The sequence below is a fragment of the Colius striatus genome, chromosome 5, assembly GCF_028858725.1.
Source record: "Colius striatus isolate bColStr4 chromosome 5, bColStr4.1.hap1, whole genome shotgun sequence".
Taxonomy (NCBI): domain Eukaryota; kingdom Metazoa; phylum Chordata; class Aves; order Coliiformes; family Coliidae; genus Colius; species Colius striatus.
In genome coordinates, this window is record NC_084763.1 from 6,475,851 (window position 1) to 6,498,419 (window position 22,569).

The 22,569-nt window shown below is 40.8% G+C and overlaps 1 protein-coding gene across 1 annotated transcript in view; it reads left to right on the plus strand.

Annotated features, from left to right (window-relative positions):
• The first annotated feature begins 1,262 nt into the window (after nt 1-1,262).
• Nucleotides 1,263-22,569, plus strand: part of LARS2 (leucyl-tRNA synthetase 2, mitochondrial) — an 89,376-nt gene continuing 68,069 nt past the window's right edge. The window contains exons 1-5 of the mRNA XM_061996494.1: nt 1,263-1,344; nt 5,171-5,421; nt 7,174-7,302; nt 15,040-15,131; nt 16,101-16,161. Coding sequence (XP_061852478.1) covers nt 5,176-5,421; nt 7,174-7,302; nt 15,040-15,131; nt 16,101-16,161 — 528 coding nt within the window. The 5' untranslated portion in view covers nt 1,263-1,344; nt 5,171-5,175. The remainder of the gene's footprint in view (nt 1,345-5,170; nt 5,422-7,173; nt 7,303-15,039; nt 15,132-16,100; nt 16,162-22,569) is intronic.

Genomic DNA, 22,569 nt, shown 5'->3' on the forward strand with positions numbered 1-22,569 from the left:
TTACACTGCTCTAGATTGTCTTTATTGACTTCTGGTTTGGGTTTTTCTTTTCATTAGTCAAAATGACATCAGCAAAAAAAAAAAAAGTATTGGCACTGGTTTAGAATCTGTTTCTTGCAAAATAATTGCAGAAGGGAAATGAAAGTATTGAAGACAAAATGCTACTGAAACCTATCCCTAAGGTCACTTCACACAGTGGCTGTATAACGCTGTGGGGGCGAGCTGTATCAATCAAACACTGCAACTTACACAGAGATGCAATCCCAGCTCCTGTCACGTTTTCATTGACTGTTGGCATGGTTAATGCTGAAAAGGGGTTTTTAAGGTAAATGTAAGTTCCAGGAAATTCATGTACATCACTCAACCCAACTTGGTCTGACATCCTTGGAAAATCATCTGAGAGATCTTTAACATCTCTCAATGGTACATGAAGGTTAAATTCTTTGTCTGCCCACCTTTAGTCACGCACAGAGGTTCTAAAGTGGTTCTTGCAACAGAAGAGACAAGCATTTTAGAAATTCAGCATGATTTACACACTTTTGATACTTTCAATAGCCTTCAAAGTCAGTCATACAGGAAACATAGCAATGGGCTGAAATGCAAGATTTAATACCAGACTGTCAAAACTTTTCTGGGAAGAGGCATTCATGGAAATAAAACCTTGCTTTCGCAGTGGCTCTTGGATTTCATTGCAATTACCTTTTCATTTTCTCCAAAGGTTTCTACAGAAGCTGCTTTACTTTCCTTGTGTCAGGTAGCCAACACCTACAGCACCCTACTGGGTTCAGAAAATGATCTTCCCGTCACTGTTGCTAGTACAAGAGGAAGCAAGCTTTCATCTTCTGACCAGCTATTGATGATGGGCTGTCCTGAAATGACACCTCCTGGGGTCTTCACGTTAAGCAAGGATTTAAAGTCCCTTCAGGAGTGTAGTTGCTAATTTTTGAAGGGGTTTTTTTAGTGAGATCTAAGTTCTGGTCATTCAGAGGAGTCAGGAGAGATTAGTGTTACCACACACGCTGGGGTTTTGTCTGAGGCAGCGATTTTGTTTCCCCCCGTGATTTTGAAAGCACTATGAGGCATTTCCGTGAAGCAGCAGCACACTGTCAGCGCACGGTAGGCTCACCGTTGGCACAAAATGCAGCGTGTTTGGGACGGCAGCTTTCCCGAGCGCACCCGGCAGCAGCCGCTACACCTGCCGCTAGCAACGGGAGCGCTGAGGCGGGTGACGCGCAGCCGCCCCGCCGCCGCGCATGCGCCCTACCGAGCCCAAGATGGCGGCGCCCAGGCCGGCAGGCGGCGGCTGAGGCCGCGTGAGGCGCGGCGCCGGGCTCCCGCGCGCAGGTAACGGTCGCCGCGCGTGGGACGCGAGCGCGGGATCGTCCCCCTTCAGCCCGCCGGCTCTGCCCGCCCGCTCCGTGTCACGGCCACCCCCGGCGGTCTTTGCCTCCGCCACCGCGCCTCCCCGCGCCGTTCCTCGAGCCCGACCCGCGGTGTTCGGTGTCCCGCGGCACCCCTCCCCGAGCCGCCCTCCTGGCCCGGCGTCACTGCTGTCCCACTTGCTCTTTCCCTCCCTGCCTGCTTCTGTGCTGCTTCTCCAACAGCGAGCGGGCCCCATGGGCCTGTACCTCACAAACTGCAGGGAGAAAATAGTGTAGGGGCATCTTTGGCTTGTTCTGCTTTTCTTTAGTTAAAGTTTGAGGCGCGGGGAGACAAAAGGAACTAGCCAGCCTGCCGATACATAACATGTGCCCTTGCAGCCGAGAAGGCCATTGGCCATGGCATCAAGAAGAGTGTGGGCAGCAGGTCAAGGGAGGTTCTGCTCCCCCTCTGCTCTGCCCTGGTGAGGCCTCATCTGGACTCCTGTGTCCAGTTCTGGGCTCCTCAGCTCAAGAGGGACAGGGAAGTGCTGGAGAGAGTCCAGGGCAGGGCCAGCAAGATGATCAGGGGATTGGAACATCTTTCATACAAGGAAAGGCTGCGGGAACTGGGGCTGTTTAGTCTGGAGAAGAGGAGACTGAGGGGGATCATATTAACATTTCTAAATATCTAAAGGGTGGATGTCAGGAGGTTGGGACATCCCTCTTTTCTATAGTAGCTAGCAACAGGACAAGGGGTGGTGGGATGAAGCTGGAACACAAAAAGTTCCACTTAAACATAAGAAAAAACTATTTCACTGTTGAGGTGAGGGAGCCCTGGCACAGGCTGCCCAGGGAGGGTGAGAGTCTTCAAAACCCCTCTGGACATGTTCCTGAGTGACCTGAGGACCTGCTTTAGCAGGGGAGTTGGACTAGATGATCTGTAGAGGTCCCTTCCAACTCCTGCCATTCTGTGATTCTGTGAATGTGCTGGCCATTAGCAGGTCACTTTCAGTACCGTCAATACCGTGACAATCTCCTCTTCCATGTGCTTATGCTCCTTCCAGAGCAAGACCTCCAGCTTCGATCCTGTGCGTCCAGCCCTTTCTCCCTTCTTGGCACAGCTGCCTGCATTGAGCACTTTTGGTTGGTAACCTGCTGCATCGCAGCCCCACACTGTGCTGCCCTTAGCTGAGGCAGGGAGGGACCATGTGCTTCTCGTCCAAGTCCCATGCAGGCAAGCCTGGAAAGGCCAAACCACTTAGTTTGCCACCTGTTTGGCATTTGGTTTTCCTCAAGTGTGTCAGTCTTGTCTGTTATGGGCAGGATTGCAGGGATGGGAGGACAAATAGGGTGAGAATGATAGCTGGTGGGGTGGTCCAAATTAATTAGGCTTTTGCACATCAGTGCTCTTTGAGGATATTTTATTCTGTCAGTACAAGGGCTAGAAGACAGAAGACCAAGGTGCAACTTGCTAGTCATGATTGTGGCACATTCTTCTGTGACAGGGAATGGAACACCTTGAAATCCAACTGGTTAGTGAGTGGCTGTGTGAGATGTACAGGGCTTTTGGCTGTGGTTGAGTTTTGTTGAGGCTACATACTTGGTTTACTAACATCTCATAACAAAGAAGCATGAGTGGTTTAATATGGTTTAGTATGGCTTGGAACCAGCATGTGAGTGTTGGGTTCGTGCCTTCCTTGTACTTTAAAGAGAAGGTTGGTTCTTTGAAGGTGTAGTATGGAGTGGTGGGCAGCTGTGGATCTGTTCAATTTCAGTGGTAGTTAATTCTGGTCATAAGACTAAGCTTCATGACCTTGCTTGACCCAACATGTGGCTTGCTGATCATCACACTTCATGCATGAGTGGGTCTGGGAGCAGGTAGGAGTCTGTAGCTCTATGTCTCATCCTGGACATCTGTATGTTTAAATGAGCTTTGCTCTAATGCTGTGTGACCTGGGCTGTGACCCCTTTCCCACTCGTATCTGCTTCTCTGACCCCTGTTCATGTGGACTGGAGGTGCAGAGTTTAGCTTGTGTGTTTTTGGTCTCCTTTTCATGAAGGATTTGCATTCATATAACTGTTGTGTTTTAAAATATGTAGTTTGTACATGGACAATGGTGACAGTGGCTTGTTATAAGGAAATGTGCCTTTCTTTGGTAAAATAAATGGAAATAGTAGAAGACAAAACTAATAAGGAAATAACTCATGAAAATAAACCAAACAGTGCAGTACTAAAGTGTCCTTGGCAATATGGAGGGGGAGAAGTTAGACATCACCCAAATAACTGGTATGCATCTGCATTTAAAAAAACCAACCCACCAAACCCCATGAATTAGGAGTGAAGATGAGGAAGAAATCTCAGAGCAGGGTTTTTTAACTGCCACATTTCCTACTGTGGGAAGTACAATTGGTAAATGTGCTATTGAGACTCAGCCTGAACACATGGACTCTTTGATCTCTCTCACTTCTGAGTGGCTTTATTTTAGCCACGTGAGGAGTTCTTTTAACTGAATTTTTAGTTGAAAGAGAGCTTTACCTGCCTGACTTGTTAAATTATATCTTGTCTGAAGAGTCTAAGTTTCTCATACAGCTTCTGCAGGAAACTATGCTGAGGAGGAAGCCCTTACGAAAATAGTCAGTTTAGAATAGCTAGTCGAAATCTACTAATTATAGCCATCCTCCCCCATCTCTTTTCAGTGGTGACAAATGCAGTAGTTTTACAGGATAATTTCATCCAACTTACACTTCTCCCTATTTCATTCTAAATTTTTGCTAACACCCTTGTTAGCCAGCTTCCTCTCTTCAGGCAGCTGAGCTGCTTGAACCTGCAGTTGAGTGATCACACTTTTATGGGAGACTTGAGTGCAAAAATTGTATCTTATTAGAGAACAAATCTAACCTAATGGTTTTGTTCTGTGCAAGGGCCACACTTAGTTCTACATAGAAAAGAAATGCCTTTATGATTCACAGAATCACAGAATCTCAAGGGCTGGAAGGGACCTCGAAAGATCATCCAGTGCAATCCCCGTGCCAGAGCAGGGTCACCTAGAGTAGGGCACACAGGAACTCATCCAGGTGGATTTGAATATCTCCAGAGAAGGAGACTCCACAACCCATCTGGACAGCCCCTTCCAGTGCTCCCTCACCTGAACAGGGAAGAAATTCTTCCTTGTGTTTCTTTGGAACCTCTTCTGTTCCAGTTCATACTTTTTGCCCCTTGTCCTATCATTGGCCATCACTGAGCACAGCCTGGCTCCATCCTCCTGACACCCACCCTTTATGTATTTGTAACCATTAATGAGGTCACCCCTCAGTCTCCTCCAAGCTGAAGAGCCCCAGCTCCCTCAGCCTTTCATCACAAGGGAGATGTTCCACTCCCTTCATCATCTTTGTGACCCTGCACTGAACTCTCTCCAGCAGCTCCCTGTCCTTCTGGGACTGAGAGGCCCAGAATTGGATGCAATATTCCAACTGCGGTCTCACAAGGGCAGAGTAGAGGCAGAGGAGAACCTCTCTCGACCTATTGTCCACAGCCCTGCTAATACACCCCAGGATGCCATTGGCCTTCTTGGCCATGAGGGCACATTGCTGGCTCATGCTCATCCTGCTGCCTACCAGGACCCCCAGGTCCCTTTCCCCTGTACTATACTTTAAGAGTTCATTCCCCAGCCTGTACTGGTACATGGGAGTAAATGCAAGTACCATGGAAAATAGCCAAGTGATGGAAATCAAGTTTCTGTATAATCATAATGACCACTGAGTTCCTGTTATATATGGTGGACTGAAATACCTATTTTTGTCTTTTTCAGATATCATGACCCTAAGAATGCAGTCAATTTGTCAGAGAGTTGTCACTTGTTCCTCATCTTTGAAGAGGCAACTACATGGTTTCCTGGGATTACCACAATGCCAGAGCAGACTGGCTCCTGCTTGTGTCAGAACTATTTACAGTGAGACGGGGAAATGGGAGAAGAGCTATGGGTTGGAGACAAGAAAAAGAGTGGAAAACTGGTGGCTCCCCAGACTAAAGGATCAGTTCTGCAGAATTTCAGAAACTGATGTAAGCGTTATAAGAAATTTGGATCTTACATGTTTGGTATATTTGTTTTCTGAGAATGAAATGAATTGATGCTTATGTAAGACAGTTGGCTTAAACTGATGATTCTATGAGATGTATATTGCATCTCAATGGAAAAAACTTTTATGTGATAGTAGGTAATTGAAAAGAGTTGATGAAATAGGTGGGAAAATGCTACTTGTTAAATACTGAGGAAAAACTTGATGATAAGCCAAGTGTAAAGTGAGGAAGTGTTTAAGTAATCAAGTCTTTCTTCATATATTACACCAAATTTAGAAGTTAATGACATCTACATTTCTAACTTTTGTGTAACCAGTTTTCTGAAGATCTGGTTCCCAATGGTTATGACAAATCTGTTGTGCTACATGCTGTGATTCACTAAAATCTATGTTAAGGGAAGATGGGTTTTCAAGAACAGTTTTTGATTTACAGTGTCTTAAGAACAACGAGTTACTTTCAGGAAAAAAGAGAAAGTTTTCTCATGCAATAAAAGATCTTGAAAAGAATGATAACCTCTGTCTCTGGCTCTTTTTGCCTTCACAATTATGCTCAGTCACAATTATGCTCATGCCCCTTCCTGTTTGATTGTTTCCCTGAAGTCTGACCCCTCTCCAACGAAAAATTGGTTGTGTCGAAGTGTGGAAGAGAGAAAGGGCTTGTTTCTGATGAAGAATAGTGAGATGAAAATGGTGTGTGTGCTCACAGGCAGGGAGAGCAATGATTTAGGCTTGTGTCTTCAATAGCTGACATTACAGGTATACATGTGAAGTTCTACATTGTATTTTTAAGAATAGTTGAAGAAGATTTAATAAACTGTCGTATTAAGAGACAAATAGTGTATGATGTGGCAATGTCATAGATTATTTCTAATCTGGCTATTACTGTTCTAAAGTGACAAAACAGTAATATTTGATAAATATGAAGTTTAGTTCAGAACAGTTGAAGCTGCCCATAATACTTTTTTGCATTATTGACAGAGGAATAATGATGTAGGAACATATCGGGCATGTATCAGTGATACAACCCAATTACTGTTGAATTTATTAGGAAAGATAATGTTTGATGTCTTGTAACTTCTCTCAATTTACTCAAGCCTAACTAAATGAAATTTTAGCTTCCTTTTAACTGTGCAAGATAAAGTTGTGAGTTACCTTTGTTTCCGAGCACATGTAGTAGAACCAAACAGTTTCACTTTGGTGAACGTTCATGTGATTGCCAATGACTGAGTTGGTCACAGTGTCAGTGGAACTGCACTAACTCAATAAAAGCAACTGGCCAGGAACAAGCTCCAAGTTTGTTGTAAATACAAAGTACAACACTTAAACTGTTGAAAGGATCATTTAGTCTGTCATGTTTTCACTTTGGGTGTGACAGATGAGGAGCAGTAGATAATCACTTACAGATGCTACGGTAGGGAATGGTGCTTTGTTAAGCTGCAATTATGTTAATAAGTCTTTTGTTGAGTAGAAGTTCATTACAAATGTAATTTACAAGTGCCATAGAAATATCAGTATAATTGATGAGATGGCAGCAAAGTCTGGTGAAACCTCTCCCTGTACAGCCCCAAAGAATTTGATGTGATGGACTTTGCCATTGCTCCCTTGGAGCAGTTCTGGCAGAACCATGTCTCTCTCTATGGCAGTGGGTCATTGGTAACGTGTGTGTGTGTGTGTGTATCTTTTCAAGTGAAGTGTGAACTCGTGTGGTTACAGCTCTCTAAAAATTTCTTCCTAGAAATCAAGACCAAAATTTTACGTGCTTTCAATGTTCCCATATCCTTCTGGAAAGCTTCACATGGGCCACGTCCGCGTCTACACCATCAGCGATGCCGTAGCTCGGTTCCAGAAAATGAGGGGGATGCAGGTAAGGAAAAATTGGCAGATAACAAAGGAGAGGAACCAGAAATTAATGATGGTTGCTGGCTGAGGTGCTGCTAAAAGCAATTTGCTTGCTGCGAGTGCTGTAGAAGCACAGTTGTTTCCTGGATCCATCGCCATCCATGAGACTCTTCAAGGTGCTGTCACTGAATTATTCAGCGTTCTGCTTTCGCAAACCCTCGCATTTGGTGCCAATGATGAACATACCGTGCACTGAGTATGTGCTGCTGCTTCACAGAAATGCCTTCTCATGCTTTTAAAGTTACAGGGGGAAAAGAAATCACTGCCTGAGATTTAAATGTGAAAGAAACCCCAGTGTCTGTGGTAACACTAATCTTTCCTAACTCCTCTGAATGACCAGAAACTTACATCTCACTAAAAAAGGGGAAAAAAAGTTAACTAGGCTCTTAAAGGGACTTTATATCCTTGCTTGATATTAAAACCCCAGGAGATCTCATTTCAGGACAGCTCTTCTCTCATCAATAGCAGTGGAGAGACTCAGAAAATAGCTGGTCAGAAAGACGAAAGCTTGCTTCCTCTTTTCTGCACCCAGTAGGATGCTGTAGGTGTTGGCCTTTGAATATGAGGGAAGAAAGCATCTTTAATAGAAACCTTTGGGGAACGTGAAAGAGAATATAATTGCAGAGAGTTAAAGGAGCCACTGAAAAAGCAAGTTTTTAGTTCCACAATTGCCTGTTTTTCCAGAAAAGGTTTGGAAGCCTTGTGTAGTTTTTAAATCTTGCATTTCAGCCTATTGCTGTGTTTCCTGTAAGACTGACTTTGAAGGATATCAGAGTGCCTGTTGAACATGCAGAACTTCTCTACATAGGTGTCTGTTCCAGTGCATTACCCACTCTGAACGCCTGTGCGTGACTAAAGGTGGGCAGCCAAAGAATTCAACCTTTATGTACAATTAAGAGACGTTAAAGATCTCTCAGATGATTTTCTGAGGATGTCAGACTAAGAGCTGCTGTGTTAAGTGATGCACATTAACGTGCTGGAACTTCCATTTACCTTAAAAACCCTTTTCAATATTAACCATGCTAATTTCTCCATCATTTACAATTAAAGCCTTTCTAATTGATTTTCTCCTTGCAATTAATTTATCAGCTTCCCGATGTTTTCTCTGGCCATTGTCAGAATTGTACAATCTGTTCAAGACTTCTTTGTTGTGATGGTTGTAAGCTAGGACATGGCTGTGTCTTATCATACATTAGGTGTGCTGTTCCCTAGATACATACACTTGCCTGTAATCAGGGAATTACTGAGATTCTTCAGTGCATAAAAAGGAAGAATACTTTAGAAACAAAAAATGTCAGTATGCATAACATTGAAGTTATTCTATTGATTTCTTTTTTTCTTGCTGTTTAATTCAGCTTTGATATTCCATGCTTGAAAGTTGTGGGACTGCTCATTTTTCCCCAGTCTAAATTCTAGGTAGAAGCAAATGCATTTCAGGTCTTGAAGGCAAGTTTTGGATAAGATTTTTGAGCAGTGTAATGTTTAAATTTGCTTACATCATGTCCAAACTAAAAAAAATACAGCCTTAGGAAGTGTGTCTCTACATGTAGGTGTAGAAGAGAAGAGAAGACTGAGAGGGAATGTTATTAATGCTTGTAAACACCTAAAGGGTGGGTGTTGAGAGGATAGGGCCAGCCTGTTTTCTGCAGTAACTGGTGACAAGGAGAGGGGTAATGAATGGGCACATGCTGGAACAGGTGATGGAGCCCTGGCACAGACTGCCCAGGGAGGGTGTGGAGTCACCTTATCTGGAGGTTTCCAAACCCACCTGGACACGTTCCTATGTGACCTGATAGAAGGGAACCTGCTGGGTTTTCTGTTTTTCGGAGAAGGAACATTAGTATTTCATTTTTCTAGCTGAACAGGATCTGATTTTGTTTACAATACACTAGAAAGCTAATATGCTCTGAAATCTGCTGATATTTGCCAGATGCCGGTTTTTGTGTATGGAGAGTTTGAGTCCTACATCTTACTACAAACATATTTCTTCTCAAATTCTATGAGAAAGTAATTTATATGTTTTAAATCACAAATTTGTATCTATTAATAAAGTAATGCAGAGCTATGAGATGCAGCTCTTGGTTGTGTTTTGTCAGTGAATTTCTATGCACGCTGTGACTTCCAGTGTAGGAGTTTTGTAAGAAGTTGAGAGATTTCCTATTGATGATTTGAGAGGGCCATGTACAAATTGTAGAGATACTTGTGGTGATTTTCACCATGGCAGATTTCCAGTCTGCTGCTGCTTAGGGAAGAAGTATTTCCCATTTACCATTGCTATCTCATGCTATCATTATCATGTCTTTGATAAATTCCAAAGTGGATAATTTGTGCCTCTCAGAGGACTGAGAATTCCCTCAGCAATCAGTAAACAGGGAGTGATTCAGTTCATTAGTTCCTTTGATATCTTTTTAATACAATTTTGAATTGAAACTGACAGCACAGCAAGGCTGTCCCAAATGTGAGCTGTGCAGAAAGGAGAATGATGGTTGGACAAATCAGGGTGAAACTCCTGTGGGCTAGGGTCAGATTTCTGAACTTAGGCTTAAACTCTTCCTGAGAGGTGGGATTGGAATTTTGGCACTGATAATTCCACAAAACCCTCCAATATTTATCCAGAACATCTATTTATTTATTTTTTTAAGAAAAAAAGAGTATATTTTCATAAACTGTTTCTCCTTTCAGCAGTGAATCTTAATGCTCTTGAAATAGCAAGTGCCTGGTCTCGAAGAAAGACTAGTTAAACCTTTAGAAGGAATTCAGTGGTAGGATGAATTATTTCAGTGCAGTTCTGTTTTCTGATCATCCTGAGTTGCTGTTCTTCACCATTTTTTTGTGTGAGGCTGCTGTGTCCTCCTACCTTGTTCTTTTCTGTGGGATAAACCAGCTGGGGATTGTGACAATTATCCTCTGTGCATGGAACTGGTATTGAAATTTACCTTTCCAGTTGCAAGTACTGAAGGTGTTAACAGGCTCACTCAGTTCCACTTTGAAGGAGAAAAGATGTTAGTTTAGATGCAATTATGTTCGACAAGAAAGTGTGAGATTAAGGAGGTGAGAGACATCTTTGTTTTCTAAATGTCTGTGGTAGTGTGTGGACCTGGAATAACTTCTGTATTGCATCTTGTGAGATGAAGAAACAAGGGAGAGGGTTTTGTCAGCTGAGTTGTGTTCCAATAGAAATCTGTGGGGGTTGATTGTGTTTTAATTTGAAAGTGCCTGATCAGAATGCTAATATGCAGCATTGTGTTGCAGAGAGGCATTGGAACAGTCCTTGCTAGAACATACACACTAGTCAGAAATTCCTCATGTCAGTCTGTTTCCAGGTGTGCCTGGTCTGATTGGAGTTCCTTTGTTTGGCAGTGATGGTAAGGTGTAGCTGTTGTGTATCAGTGTTTATTTCCTGCCACAGGTAACAGAGAAGGTAGGCTGCATCCAGGTGGGGATCTGGTGTTAAAAATGCTGTGCCTGTGATCTGTCAATGCACAAATCAGATCTTTGACACGTTTGGCCTAATTGTCAGCAGCCAGAGGAAGGAGAGGTGTCCTCTCCAGGTGTCCTCTCCTTCCCCCCTCCCAGTGTGTGTCCTTACCCTCTCACTTGTGTCTGGGTGCACAGTTGTGAGATGAAGTGTGAGGAGGGTGGCAGGGATGACTTTCTGGCAGCTGGAAGTTGTGACCATGGATCATGTATTTTGTTGGCCCTTTTGATTAGTTGAGGTTGAGTGTGTGGGGGGCTGTAAGCTGAGACAGGAATCTAGATTTGTGTGTTGATTCAAATTGCTGATCTGTCAGAGAGGCTCTTTTTTTTGTTTAGTTGTCTTCTCCCACCCTCTGAAGTAAATTTATAGTTGATTTCAGGCATCTTTGACACTTGATTCTGCCTTGTTTCTTACTTTGGAATGCGTTGACCTGGATGTAAGAAAGCTCCCTGGTCAGAGTTTTGAGTCATACTGAGCACATCAGGAGAGCAAATGGCTTCTTTGTTGCCTTATGAACATTCAGGAAAATTCACTGAATTGCTTGTCTTAGTTCTATTGATGGAGGCACAGAACTGAGTGTTATGAGATCCCTGTCAGCCTTGTGTTATGTAGTACCTCGCCCATCTCGCCTACTAGTGTCAGTGTGATGGGCTGATCCTTACAGCACTGAGTAGATTAAATCCTCTGAGAGGAAGAGCTGAGATCTCACATGAATTAGTGGAATTGCTTCATCCCACAGCCACATTAAGAGCTCTAGACACTGTTAACAGCAGAGTTTTGACCATGCTGTGAAATGATTCTTAAAGTGGTGCTTTGAGCTAAAATGAGGCTTTGGGATCTAAAACGTTTCATGGTGGAACTGTTTTCCTTTTCAATAATCTGCTTCTGAAAAGACCTCTCAGTGAGGTAGCTGCCAAGCACTTTGTTCCCCACATGCCAGTTAATTCTTTCCTTGCAACTTTACACTCCTGTGCAGAATACTGTATATTGAGTTGTAGGAAATGTCATTTTCTCATAGCTGATCCTGCCTGATAATGTGAACTTCTGACTGTGTTAAGCTTTGTGATCTGTGTTCACATCTTTCCTAGTATGTTTAATCAGTAAAGAGTTTCCCTCTCCATTTGTTGTGAAGACCAGGAATGCCCAACTGCCTTTGGTGGTAGTGCTGTCTGAAAAGGACTGAGACTAAAACCTGCCCCCTTTTTCCACGTATGGGCATCCTTAGACTTACACAGGCCTCCTGCCATACATGTTCATTTGGTTTTATGTCTCCTTGGGGTTTAGAGAATATACTGTCTGTACAGAGAAGCAATAGTGGGAAGAATAGTGAGCAGAATTGATCGCTCAGTTGCAGAAAGTTGAGACAACTGTCTGAAGCAATCAAGTCAGCATTCAAGAAAGCAGATGACTTTTTTTCCTCTGCTCATCTGTAACGCTGGAGGGAGCAGCCAAGCTTTCTGCAAGTTAAAGCCTATAACCAAAGCATCAAGGAGCTACAAGGAATATCCCTTGGTCTTCAAAATTGCTTTCTTCTTACTTTTGTCTTTGTTTTGAACTGCTCCTTTATTCTTTGTGCTGACTTCTGACGTGTTAGTTGTATTTTCGTCTCCTCTTTCGTGACTCTTGAGATGTTTGATGCTTTTCAGAACTCTATAGTTAATCTCAGCCTTGTGCTTTATGTTGGCTAAGTAAAGACATAATATGTGGAGACTGGCATTTTAACTATAGATACAAAACATACATTCCAGCCAGAGGCAGCTGACCTGCTGCTTAGACAAATGCATCTCACAAACCTTTTAAATCCATTCACGACAGAGAAGCGGGAGACAATGAAGTTGAAATCATGTTCTAAACCACTGTGCCTGTTACATTCATCTCTATAGCAACTACATAAATAGATCTATCCTGGAGATTAATTTGAGGATATTTTTAATGTCTCTTTAAATTCAAGTTTCTGGTGGAAACTTGAATTGGCATACTTCTTCAGCCCTTTAACTTCAAGAATGCTATTGTTTGTTAAATTGAACTGTCTTTTGGATGTGATAAGTGAATGCCAGATTTTTAATATACATGCTACAATTGGGAAGACCTGTGTGAGCAGATAGCCCCTGCAAACTCTGATGGTGCAGTGCTAAAATGTCTGTACATTAGCTGCCTGGAGCATCAGTCAGCCCTCTTGGGGAGTCTGTAGCTGGTAGTGAAGCTGTTCTTCCCACGTCCTTGAGTGTGAGAAATCAGCTTGTGCCTTGCTTTTGGCTGCCTGTCTATATCCAGGAGATGTTCAGAAGCCAAAGTTTACAAAAATTAACCAAGTAGTTTTTCTGACCTCACTTAAGGTGCATGAGCTCGTAGTTAAACTAGGCATTTGTAAGGGTGCAAGTGTAAAGCATTTGTCTTAACAAAAGGGATTTAAATACGTTAAAATTAGGGAAGTGGTCTAGTGGTTGATAGGGCTGGGACAAAGGCTGGACTCGATGGTCTTAAAGGTCTCTTCCAGCTGAAACCATTCTATGATTGTATATGGGGGAAAAAAAATCTGGTTTATTTCATTGTTTCTGTCCAGAGACAGATTACCAGCATTAGTAGTGTTCAAAAAGAGATGAACTGCAGAAAGTAGTATTTTATTGTGTCCTTAAAAGGATTCAGTTGAGGTTTGAACTTTACATAAAGTTTACCTTTCTTTTTTATACAAATAGTTTTGATTACTAGTGGGAAGAGAAGAAAGTCTGGGAAGGAGGGTGCTTCAACAGGGACAAGTGGTTTAGACTCCAAATGAGGTTTTCCATGTAGATTATAGCATGGGGAAGTATGGAGTTAGGACTTGTTTTGTGCCACTGTGGCATAAGGAACAGTAATCTGTCTGATAATAGGGAAAATTTGTAACACAGAACAACATTCTGATTTCTATTAGATTTATAGATCTAAACCGTGCTGTGCATGGACCTTCACTGTACTGGCTTGAATCATGTTTGATCACAGGTTAATATGTTTGTTTTTGTTGCTGCACCAGCAGAGTGATGTTACACAGCAGGTTTAGTATGAGCTCAGTATTGAAAGTGGGAGTGCTGAGGAGTCATATGTTAACGTTAAATACATTAAATTCTCTTGCTTCCACACTGAGTTGGTGCCTGGGGCACCTTTTTAGACATATCTGTAACATATTTTTTGTAAAGGAATCGATTGTTGTCAGAGGATTGGAAAGTTGTGGCAAAGAGGAAGAAAAATAATTCAAAGCAGTGACAAAAGTACCTCTTATGCTTCTGAAACAGATTTTTCACATGGAGGTATCTTATGAGATTAGTGCTGGACTTGCTTCTTTTATTGCTTGTTTGCTTACCTGCCTCTAAAGGACAAGTTCTTCATATAAATACATGCTTTAAGGGGTTGAAATTTTGATTTCTTGACACCTGTGAAATGTAACTTAATTGTGTTTTGCTATTGTTAAACTACTGTAACTTTAATAATGGAATTTATAGCACATTGGTAGGTGTAAGAAATGGAATTGGTTTTATCATGTATACAATATATGTGTGTTTAATGACAGCATCGTAAGCACTGGCCTTTCTTTCCCTGGTTTTGCATTCTAACTGTATTGCTAGGTTATTTTTCTAAATAATTTGCATGTTAAGAGGAAAGATACATGTCTATTTCAACAGAAGTTATCTATTACATTTTGTAATAGACTCTTTTCCCTGACTTCTTCATTTTATCTGTTGCATTTAAGGTTATCATGGGGTAGTTTTCCTTTCTGTTTCTTTGACAAAAAGAGAAAACAAATAGTAGGCTACACATCAGGTACACTTATAAAACCATTAGTTCAGTTAGTTTTTCTTGCTCCCTTCTTCTTTAGAATGAATATGTGATTCTGTTTAGCAGTAGCATCAGCTGCTAATTTTGACCAGCACGCAGATTTACAAAGGATTGATTTCTCTCCTCTTCAGCCTGATATTGAAAAAGTCATGAGGATTTTTTACATGGTACTTTAAACTCCCTCTAACATCACACTGTGGATAGCAATTATGCTTCATATTCCTCTTTTAAAACAGACCTAGCCATAGTTGGCACGTTTTTTTAAGAGGTTCAGCTGAGACAAAGCAAATGCTGAAATGCAAACCAGCATTTGTTATTTTGATGCAAAACAGCCTTATTTGAAGGGCTTGAAGTGTGCTGATGATGGTATTCCACAAAGTTATATAAGATGATGGTTTTTCTTTTTGCTGACAGGTGATAAATCCAATGGGATGGGATGCATTTGGTTTACCAGCAGAAAATGCTGCAGTTGAACATGGGCTTCATCCTGCAAGCTGGACACAAAGGTAATTTTTAATGAAAGTAAGTAATATGGCATTTCCACTGTCAATATTTCCACTGACAATTTCCATTGTCAATATTTGCCCCCAAAAAACAACAAAACAGAGCAAAAGCAGTGTAGAAGAAAGACATTACAGAAAGAACCAGGGTCATTTGCCAATGTTTTATTGTGCAGATGATTCAGTTTTGAAAAATAAATGATTTTCAAGGTTTTAATCTTAATGACTTACATTATAAAAAGGCAGAATACTGAGTGACATTTCCCAAACACCCAAGTTACTGAGTAAGAAATAAATCACCATTTCCAAACCTGATGTGCTTTAATCATTCCTGCTGCAGAGCCAGCCACCCCTGTGAAAGGGACACACCGTGAACATTTCAGCTTACTCGTCTCAGGACTGAGCAACTAAATTTCAGAGCACCCTGGTTTTCTGAATAGGTGATTTAAAGCAAACTCAAATTGACTATTCTTATGTTCCTAAAGCTATGAAAAAAGACAAACCAAGTTGAAGACAGTGTTACTTATTGAAAGCACACAGGCGTTTTTGTTAGGAAGAGTCTGTATAGTGGCAGAGGCTTTGTGACGATACACTTGAATTTTTTTCCCTACTACTTAAAGTATGATTTCTCTCAGTGCAAGCTGTGAGCTCCTAAGAGGATTTCCTGATACAGCTGTATCAGGAAAGGCACCTTACCCCGACAAACAGGCTTCTTCTCATGTAACTGAGGCTCTGTGACTGTTGAGAGTGAATACTTGCATTGCTCAGTTATTCAGAAGTGCAGGTTTGTTCAGGATCAGAATTAAGTGCTGGGTTTCATGACAGTCAAAATAGCCACTGTGGGAGGACAGATGATGCTGTATCTGACATGATGCATTTTAGTGGAAAGTTAAAAGTCCATAAGAAATGCCAAGCATACTTAAATATGATCACATGATAGAAATGTTTTAAATTTGTTTGTTTGTTTGTTTGCAGTAACATTCAACACATGAGAGAACAGTTTGATGCACTAGGTCTGTCTTTCACATGGGAAAGGGTAAGTTTTCCTTTTTTAAAGGATACTGCTTTATTTTGGTTTATGAGGGAACATTGGAAAACGTGGAATTTCACCATTTAAGACAATATATGTCTTTGAAAGTGACCAGCTTAAGTTGTTAAACTGTGAAATCAAGCTTCTCTTAAGCTTTTTATCACATTCAGCGGGATCTTGACCGGCTTGAGAGCTGGGCAGAGAGGAACCTCCTGAGATTCAACAAGGACAAGGGCAGAGTCCTGCAGCTGGGAAGGAACAACCCCATGCACCAGTACAGGCTGGGGGTCGAACTACTGGAGAGCAGCTCTGCAGAGAGAGACCTGGGAGTCCCGATTGATAATAAACTGACCATGAGCCAGCAATGTGCCCTCATGGCCAAGAAGGCCAATGGCATCCTGGGATGCATCAAGAAGAGTGTGGGCAGCAGGTCAAGGGAGGTTCTTCTCCTCTACTCTGCCCTGGTGAGGCCTCATCTGGAGTCCTGTGTCCAGTTCTGGGCTCCTCAGCTCAAGAGGGACAGGGAAGTGCTGGAGAGAGTCCAGCACAGGGACACCAAGATGATCAGGGGAATGGAACATCTTTCATATGAGGAAAGGCTGCGGGAACTGGGGCTGTTTAGTCTGGAGAAGAGGAGATTGAAGGGAGACCTTATTAACACTTACAAATATCTAAAGGGTGGGTGTCAGGAGGTTGGGACATCCCTTATTTCTATTATATCTAGCAAAAGGACAAGGGGTAATGGGATGAAGCTGGAACATGAAAAGTTCCATTTAAACACAAGGAAAAACTCTTTCACTGTGAGGTGAGGGAGCCCTGGCACAGGCTGCCCAGAGGGGTTGTGGAGGCTCCTTCCTTGGAGGTCTTCAAGACCCGCCTGGACATGTTCCTATGTGACCTGATCTAGGTGACCCTGCTTCTGCAGGAGTGTTGGACTAGATGATCTCTAAAAGTCCCTTCCAACCCCTACCGTTCTATGATTCTATGATTTCTCTCACATTTACCACACAGATCATCTGATAAGATTCAGAAGAATCTTTTTTTTTTAATTATTTCAGTTTTGCATTTGGATTTTTCTTTTCAGCTGTTTCACAGTACCAATTTTCTGTGTTAGAAGTTAGACAACAGTCTGAATAGATATTTATGAAACAGCATGCCATTGTGGTAAGATATATATGTTTTGATGAGTGCTTTTTTCAATGTGTGTGTTTTTATAACATACTCAAGGCTTTAAAGCTAGTCCCTTGAAATGATGGTTTGGTTATATTGTCCTAAATATGAAGCATAAGGCTGCATTTCCTTGGATGTTCATATCATGACTGGTTTGGAAAGTAGAGATTTTATTTAAAACACTGATGCTTGGGAATCAGGTGTTCACCTTAAAAACCTTACTAAACACTATCAGTCATAAGCTAATGTCATTTTCAAGATAAACACAAAATTAATTTTGGAAGCAACTGCAAGATTATTGCATTTACCAGTGAATCAAAGTCAGATCCTACCTTTATATTCTTAGCAATAACTGTTGCATATCACCTTAATATGATTCTGAATACTGTGATGGAGATGCTAATCTTGCATTTTTATAGCAGTATTGTAAATCTGAGAAGGAAAAGGATTTGTTTTGTGGCAGTCTGAGACCTGCCATCTGTTTTCTTTAATCTTGGAGGTGAATATTGTTTATTTGCATGTCTTACTTCTAAAAAACTATATTTCATCATGGCAAGATCTATCAGTGTAAGCCTTCTTAATAAGATTTTAGCTTTCATGGTAGCCAGAAAGTTGCTCTGAAAGGAAAAGATTTGTTGCTCACTGCACACATTCTTGACTATTATTTTCTTATATTGAAAAGTGTTGATATCTCAGAGATTTTTCTCTATATGTAATGCTATGATACTTCAAAACAGTGAAATCATGTGTAGGCTGTATTATGGAACACACAGGAGTTGAATGTTGCAGATTGATTTTCAGAGAAAATTAACCTGTGTATGGACTTTTGTTTAACCTTTTGTTAAGCTGGCAGTACTGAAAATCGTGGCAGGAAGTATAAGTACACAGGAAAAAGTAATTTATCATCTCCATGCCTGTTTTTTGAGACTTACCTTCACTTTTCCTTGACCAAAACATGGTTTACTTGAACTTTCACAAGTCTCTCAACATTTGTGGAAAGGGCTTTGATAACTATAGAGTAAGTAATGGACTTAAAGTCCATTCAAAGAGCTGTGTAATTGAAATACTTTAGAATGCTCTAAGGACATGTAGGTTGTGTTTTTGCAAAGTAAGATTTTAACATAGCTAAAGCATTCCTCAAAACACAGTGAATATTGGAGTTTTCACACCTTAGCTTAGTTAAGTTTTATTTTACTGCCTTATTAACTGGAGTTAGAGTGACCTAAATGGTAGCCATTAGAGATAGATGTTTATTCATTGATTTTTCAAATGTACAGTTATTTGAGCTAGTCATGAAAGAAATACCTTTGGAGCCAGAATGGCTAAGCTCTAGAGTGCATTTTCCAGGCTGAAAATGCCTGCTTCCCTGCAAGGCTGATGGAGATGGTCACAGCACCTGAACTGCCTCAGCTATACTGCTACTGAGCTGACCCATGCATTTTTGCACAGCCGTGCACTGCACTGTGCAGGTACTTGTCTTAAAAGTGGTCTCCTTGAAGTAAGGAGTATTTTATTTATTGTTCTATACTTGTGTGGCACTGTGTAGGTGGCTTACAAAGTGCTATGACAATGCAAACAAACCCACTGGTCTCAGTGACATGAAAATGCAAGAAAGAAACCTTTTATAGGGATTATTGTACTTACACAAGATTCTTGTACAAAACAGGAGTCTGGTTTAAATTTACTTTCATTGGTGTTGCTTAATATTCTCCTTCATTGTGCTGCAGCATAGTACTTAGCAAATATATGCTGGTAGGGGAATATATGTCCATTCCCCTACCTGAGATCCTTATTTTGGTGTGTGGCAAATTGCCTTTTTCAAGTCCTAACCTTTTATGTTAACTGCTTCTCTCCTCTGTGGCCAGCTTAGAATACATGCCTAGATGATGTAAAAGAAATTGAAGTAAATTTTAACATTTTACAAATGTTAAGGGGGGAAAAAAAAAAAGGTGGGAAGATAATAAAAAGAGTACATTTTGAACATCTCATGCTTGTAGCTGTACTGAAGAAGCTGACTGCTTTTAAAGTCGTGTCTGATGTTCAAGAAAGGAATAGGAAGACTAGTTGTAGTTTTATTGTTTGCTAAAATTATTAAGAACAAATCCCAGTGCACCTGGGAAACTAGAAATTTCCTTTTCTCTATCTGACCTTTTTTTCATTGTTCTCTCTGTCTTATAAAAATACCTCCACGTTTTGATTTGTGTCATAGCAGTCGGTGAAATTACTTAACCAGTAAGGCAAAACAAATACGGCTTCATTAGAAGCTAATTAGATTATTTCAGAAAGCCAGGTTACAAAGACACTTGAAAATCATTCTCCTAAAAAGAAAATGTAAGCAAACTGAAAATGTAATTAAATGCATAAAACAGCTCTGTAAGTACTTTGCTTTAGAGTAGGTTAGAATGCTAATAATCGCCTTATATTTTTTTCCCTGAAACACAAAGGTATTTGAAGTGCCTCAAGTCATAAATGTTTCTTTTTAAATCACTTAGAAAATGATATGATTTTGGGGAGAGATTTTTTAAAAAAACGTGAGAGAACATTTATATTTTGAAGATTTCTGTTTCTCAAATCCAAGGTTAGAAAGCTGCAGTTTGAGGATGGAAGAAATGTCTCTGAAAGTAAAGAAAAACAACCCAACATTCTGCTTATATTTTGGTTTTAAGATTTCTGGTTGATCAGATTTCTCCAAAATACCACCCTAGACAGTATAGCAAACTGCCTGCCACTTCTTTAAGTGTGATTAGGCAATGTCATTTTCAAATCATCAGCAACAAAGGCTGCTGTTGTGGTTTAACCCAGCAACTAACCACCATTCAGCTGCTCTCTCACTCCTCCCCTCAACCCTGGTGAGATGGAGAGGAGAATCAGGAAGAACAAAGTAAAACTCTCAGATTGAGATCAGAAGAGTTTAATAATTAAAATAGAATGCAATAGAATAGTATGAATAATAATGAAAATAACAAAAAGAGAGAGAAATAAAACCCAAGACAGACAAGTGCTGCCCTATGCAGTTGCTCACCACCTGCTGACCGATGCCTGTGCAGGGATCGGCCCCTCCTCACGAGCTCATCCCAGTTTATATACTGGGTATGACATTCTGTGGTATGGAATAGTCCTGTGGCTAGTTGGGGTCAGCTGTCCTGGCCACACATCCTTGCAGCTTCTTGTACACCTACTCAGCATAGGAAACTGAGAAATCCTTCACTAGGATAAGTACTAAATAGCCATAACTAACACATCAGTATGTTATCAGCATTATTCTCACACTAAATCCAGAACAGCACGTACAAGGGAGAAAATTAACATTGCCCCAACCGAAACCAGGAGAGACTGAGAGCATGTAACCTTTCTCCTTTCTTTTGCTGAGGAGTGCCATTAGACCAAGCACACGTTCCCTGCAAGCCATCAATTCACCACTGTATTATCACTCTGTAACTTTCTTCTAGTAGGTAGCTCATTCTACCAACATTTTTCAGGCTTCCCATTTCATGCATTCCACGTAACAGAATTTTTTGCTTTAAGAGTTATGTTCCTCTTCTGCTCCGTACATTGAGAGAGATGAAATCTGTGGCTGATTTTCTTTGTGCAGATATTTTTCTGTTTAGTTTTGAAGTAGTCATTCTTGTGCACTGCCTGAGCATGCATAAAACCGTTAGCAGTAGATAGAGTGCTACCTATTAAACTTTCTTTTTATCCATGTGTCACTGATAATCAAGTCACCCAATTTGTTATTAAGTAAAAAAGGAAACTGTTGATACAGGGCTACTTTTTTTTTTGTAGGAGGGATATGCATGCTCTAAACTGTAGGCACTGCATGACATTTGTATTTGTAGCTGATAAAGCATGAAACTAAGGGCCTTTGAAATCCAAATAGTCAAATGAATTCAGACATACAGTTTAGCCTAGCTCTAAACCTCTCAATATCAAATAATTATGCTTCCAGATGAGATGAATACATGCCCTTTACTAACAAAACAGGCAAATGATAAAGACTGTTTAATCTTTCCAAATAGATTTTGAGAAAATCTGTTCAGACCTTTTCTCCTTGTCACCTTTTTAGTGAGCACCAAGTGCAACGTGTCTGTCTTCAGGATAGCATAAGACTGTGCTAAAAATAAAAAGATTAGTAATAACCTGGGAAATTATTTTTCTCTAGTCTAGTTGTGTGATTCACAAAGCCTGGTGGGTCTTACAAGAAATAAACACTTTTATGCAGCCTTTAAATACCACTTTTATTGTAAAAGAAAATAACCATCAAAGCAGCTTGAAGATGTAACATATTTTTTTCAAGAACCCCAAAACCCTTGTTTAAGGCCAAAGCTATGTAACAGAAAGCTGTAAGGACTGGACACATGTAGAACAAATAATGAAATATAAAGCAAGGCATTTGAAAATAGTTTTTCCTTTATTAATGACCAAAGTCTTCCATCCAGTTTGTGAGGTTTTTCTGTCTCTCCAAGATTCTTTACTGTTATTTTCCCATGTTTTTGGTAGCTGAAAGGTATTTTTGCCAGTTGTTTTTTTAATAACAGCCCTTTAACCTTAACATGAACTGATTGCTTCCCAAGTTGCAGTGCTATCAAATCTTAATTGTAATCCTGCTGTTTGGTCTGCAGCTGAGTATCTGTTTACAAAAATAAATAAGATACTAACATGATGCTTCTGCAGGGGGGTTGGACTAGATGATCTCTAAAGGTCCCTTCCAATCCATGCCATTCTATGATGCTACGATGCTGTTTGTTAGGAACAGATTGCTGTGCTGCAATAAAGGGATTAAGCAAAGTACTTTTTGGTAAGGATTGGGATCTTTCTCTTCTATACCTTGGTAATATCTGATATTTTTTAAAAGCAGGCCACTTTTAAAGGTGGTTTGTTTTAAGGAATGAGTGTCATTCCTGTAGGAATAAGAGGTAACTAATAATATAGATACAGTAAGTAACCAATGATAAAGATGCATTTGGCAACAGTCTCTGATATTCTTTAACTAGCTGTCAAAAGGAAAAGGGAAAATGAGAGGGAGGAAGTGAGAGATGCTGTCCCTCCCCTTTCATATTACCTTCTGAAGTGCTGGAGTGATGGGTTGTTACTAAATCTGCCACTGAAGAGCACACGCAGTGGGCAGCTGAGCAGCACATTTCGTACTGGTAAAAGGAGTCTAATTTTTAGTGTATATTTTATTTTTTTGAAAAAATACAGTAACACCCTGTTTCTGTATATTCACTGAAGTGCTTTATTATGATA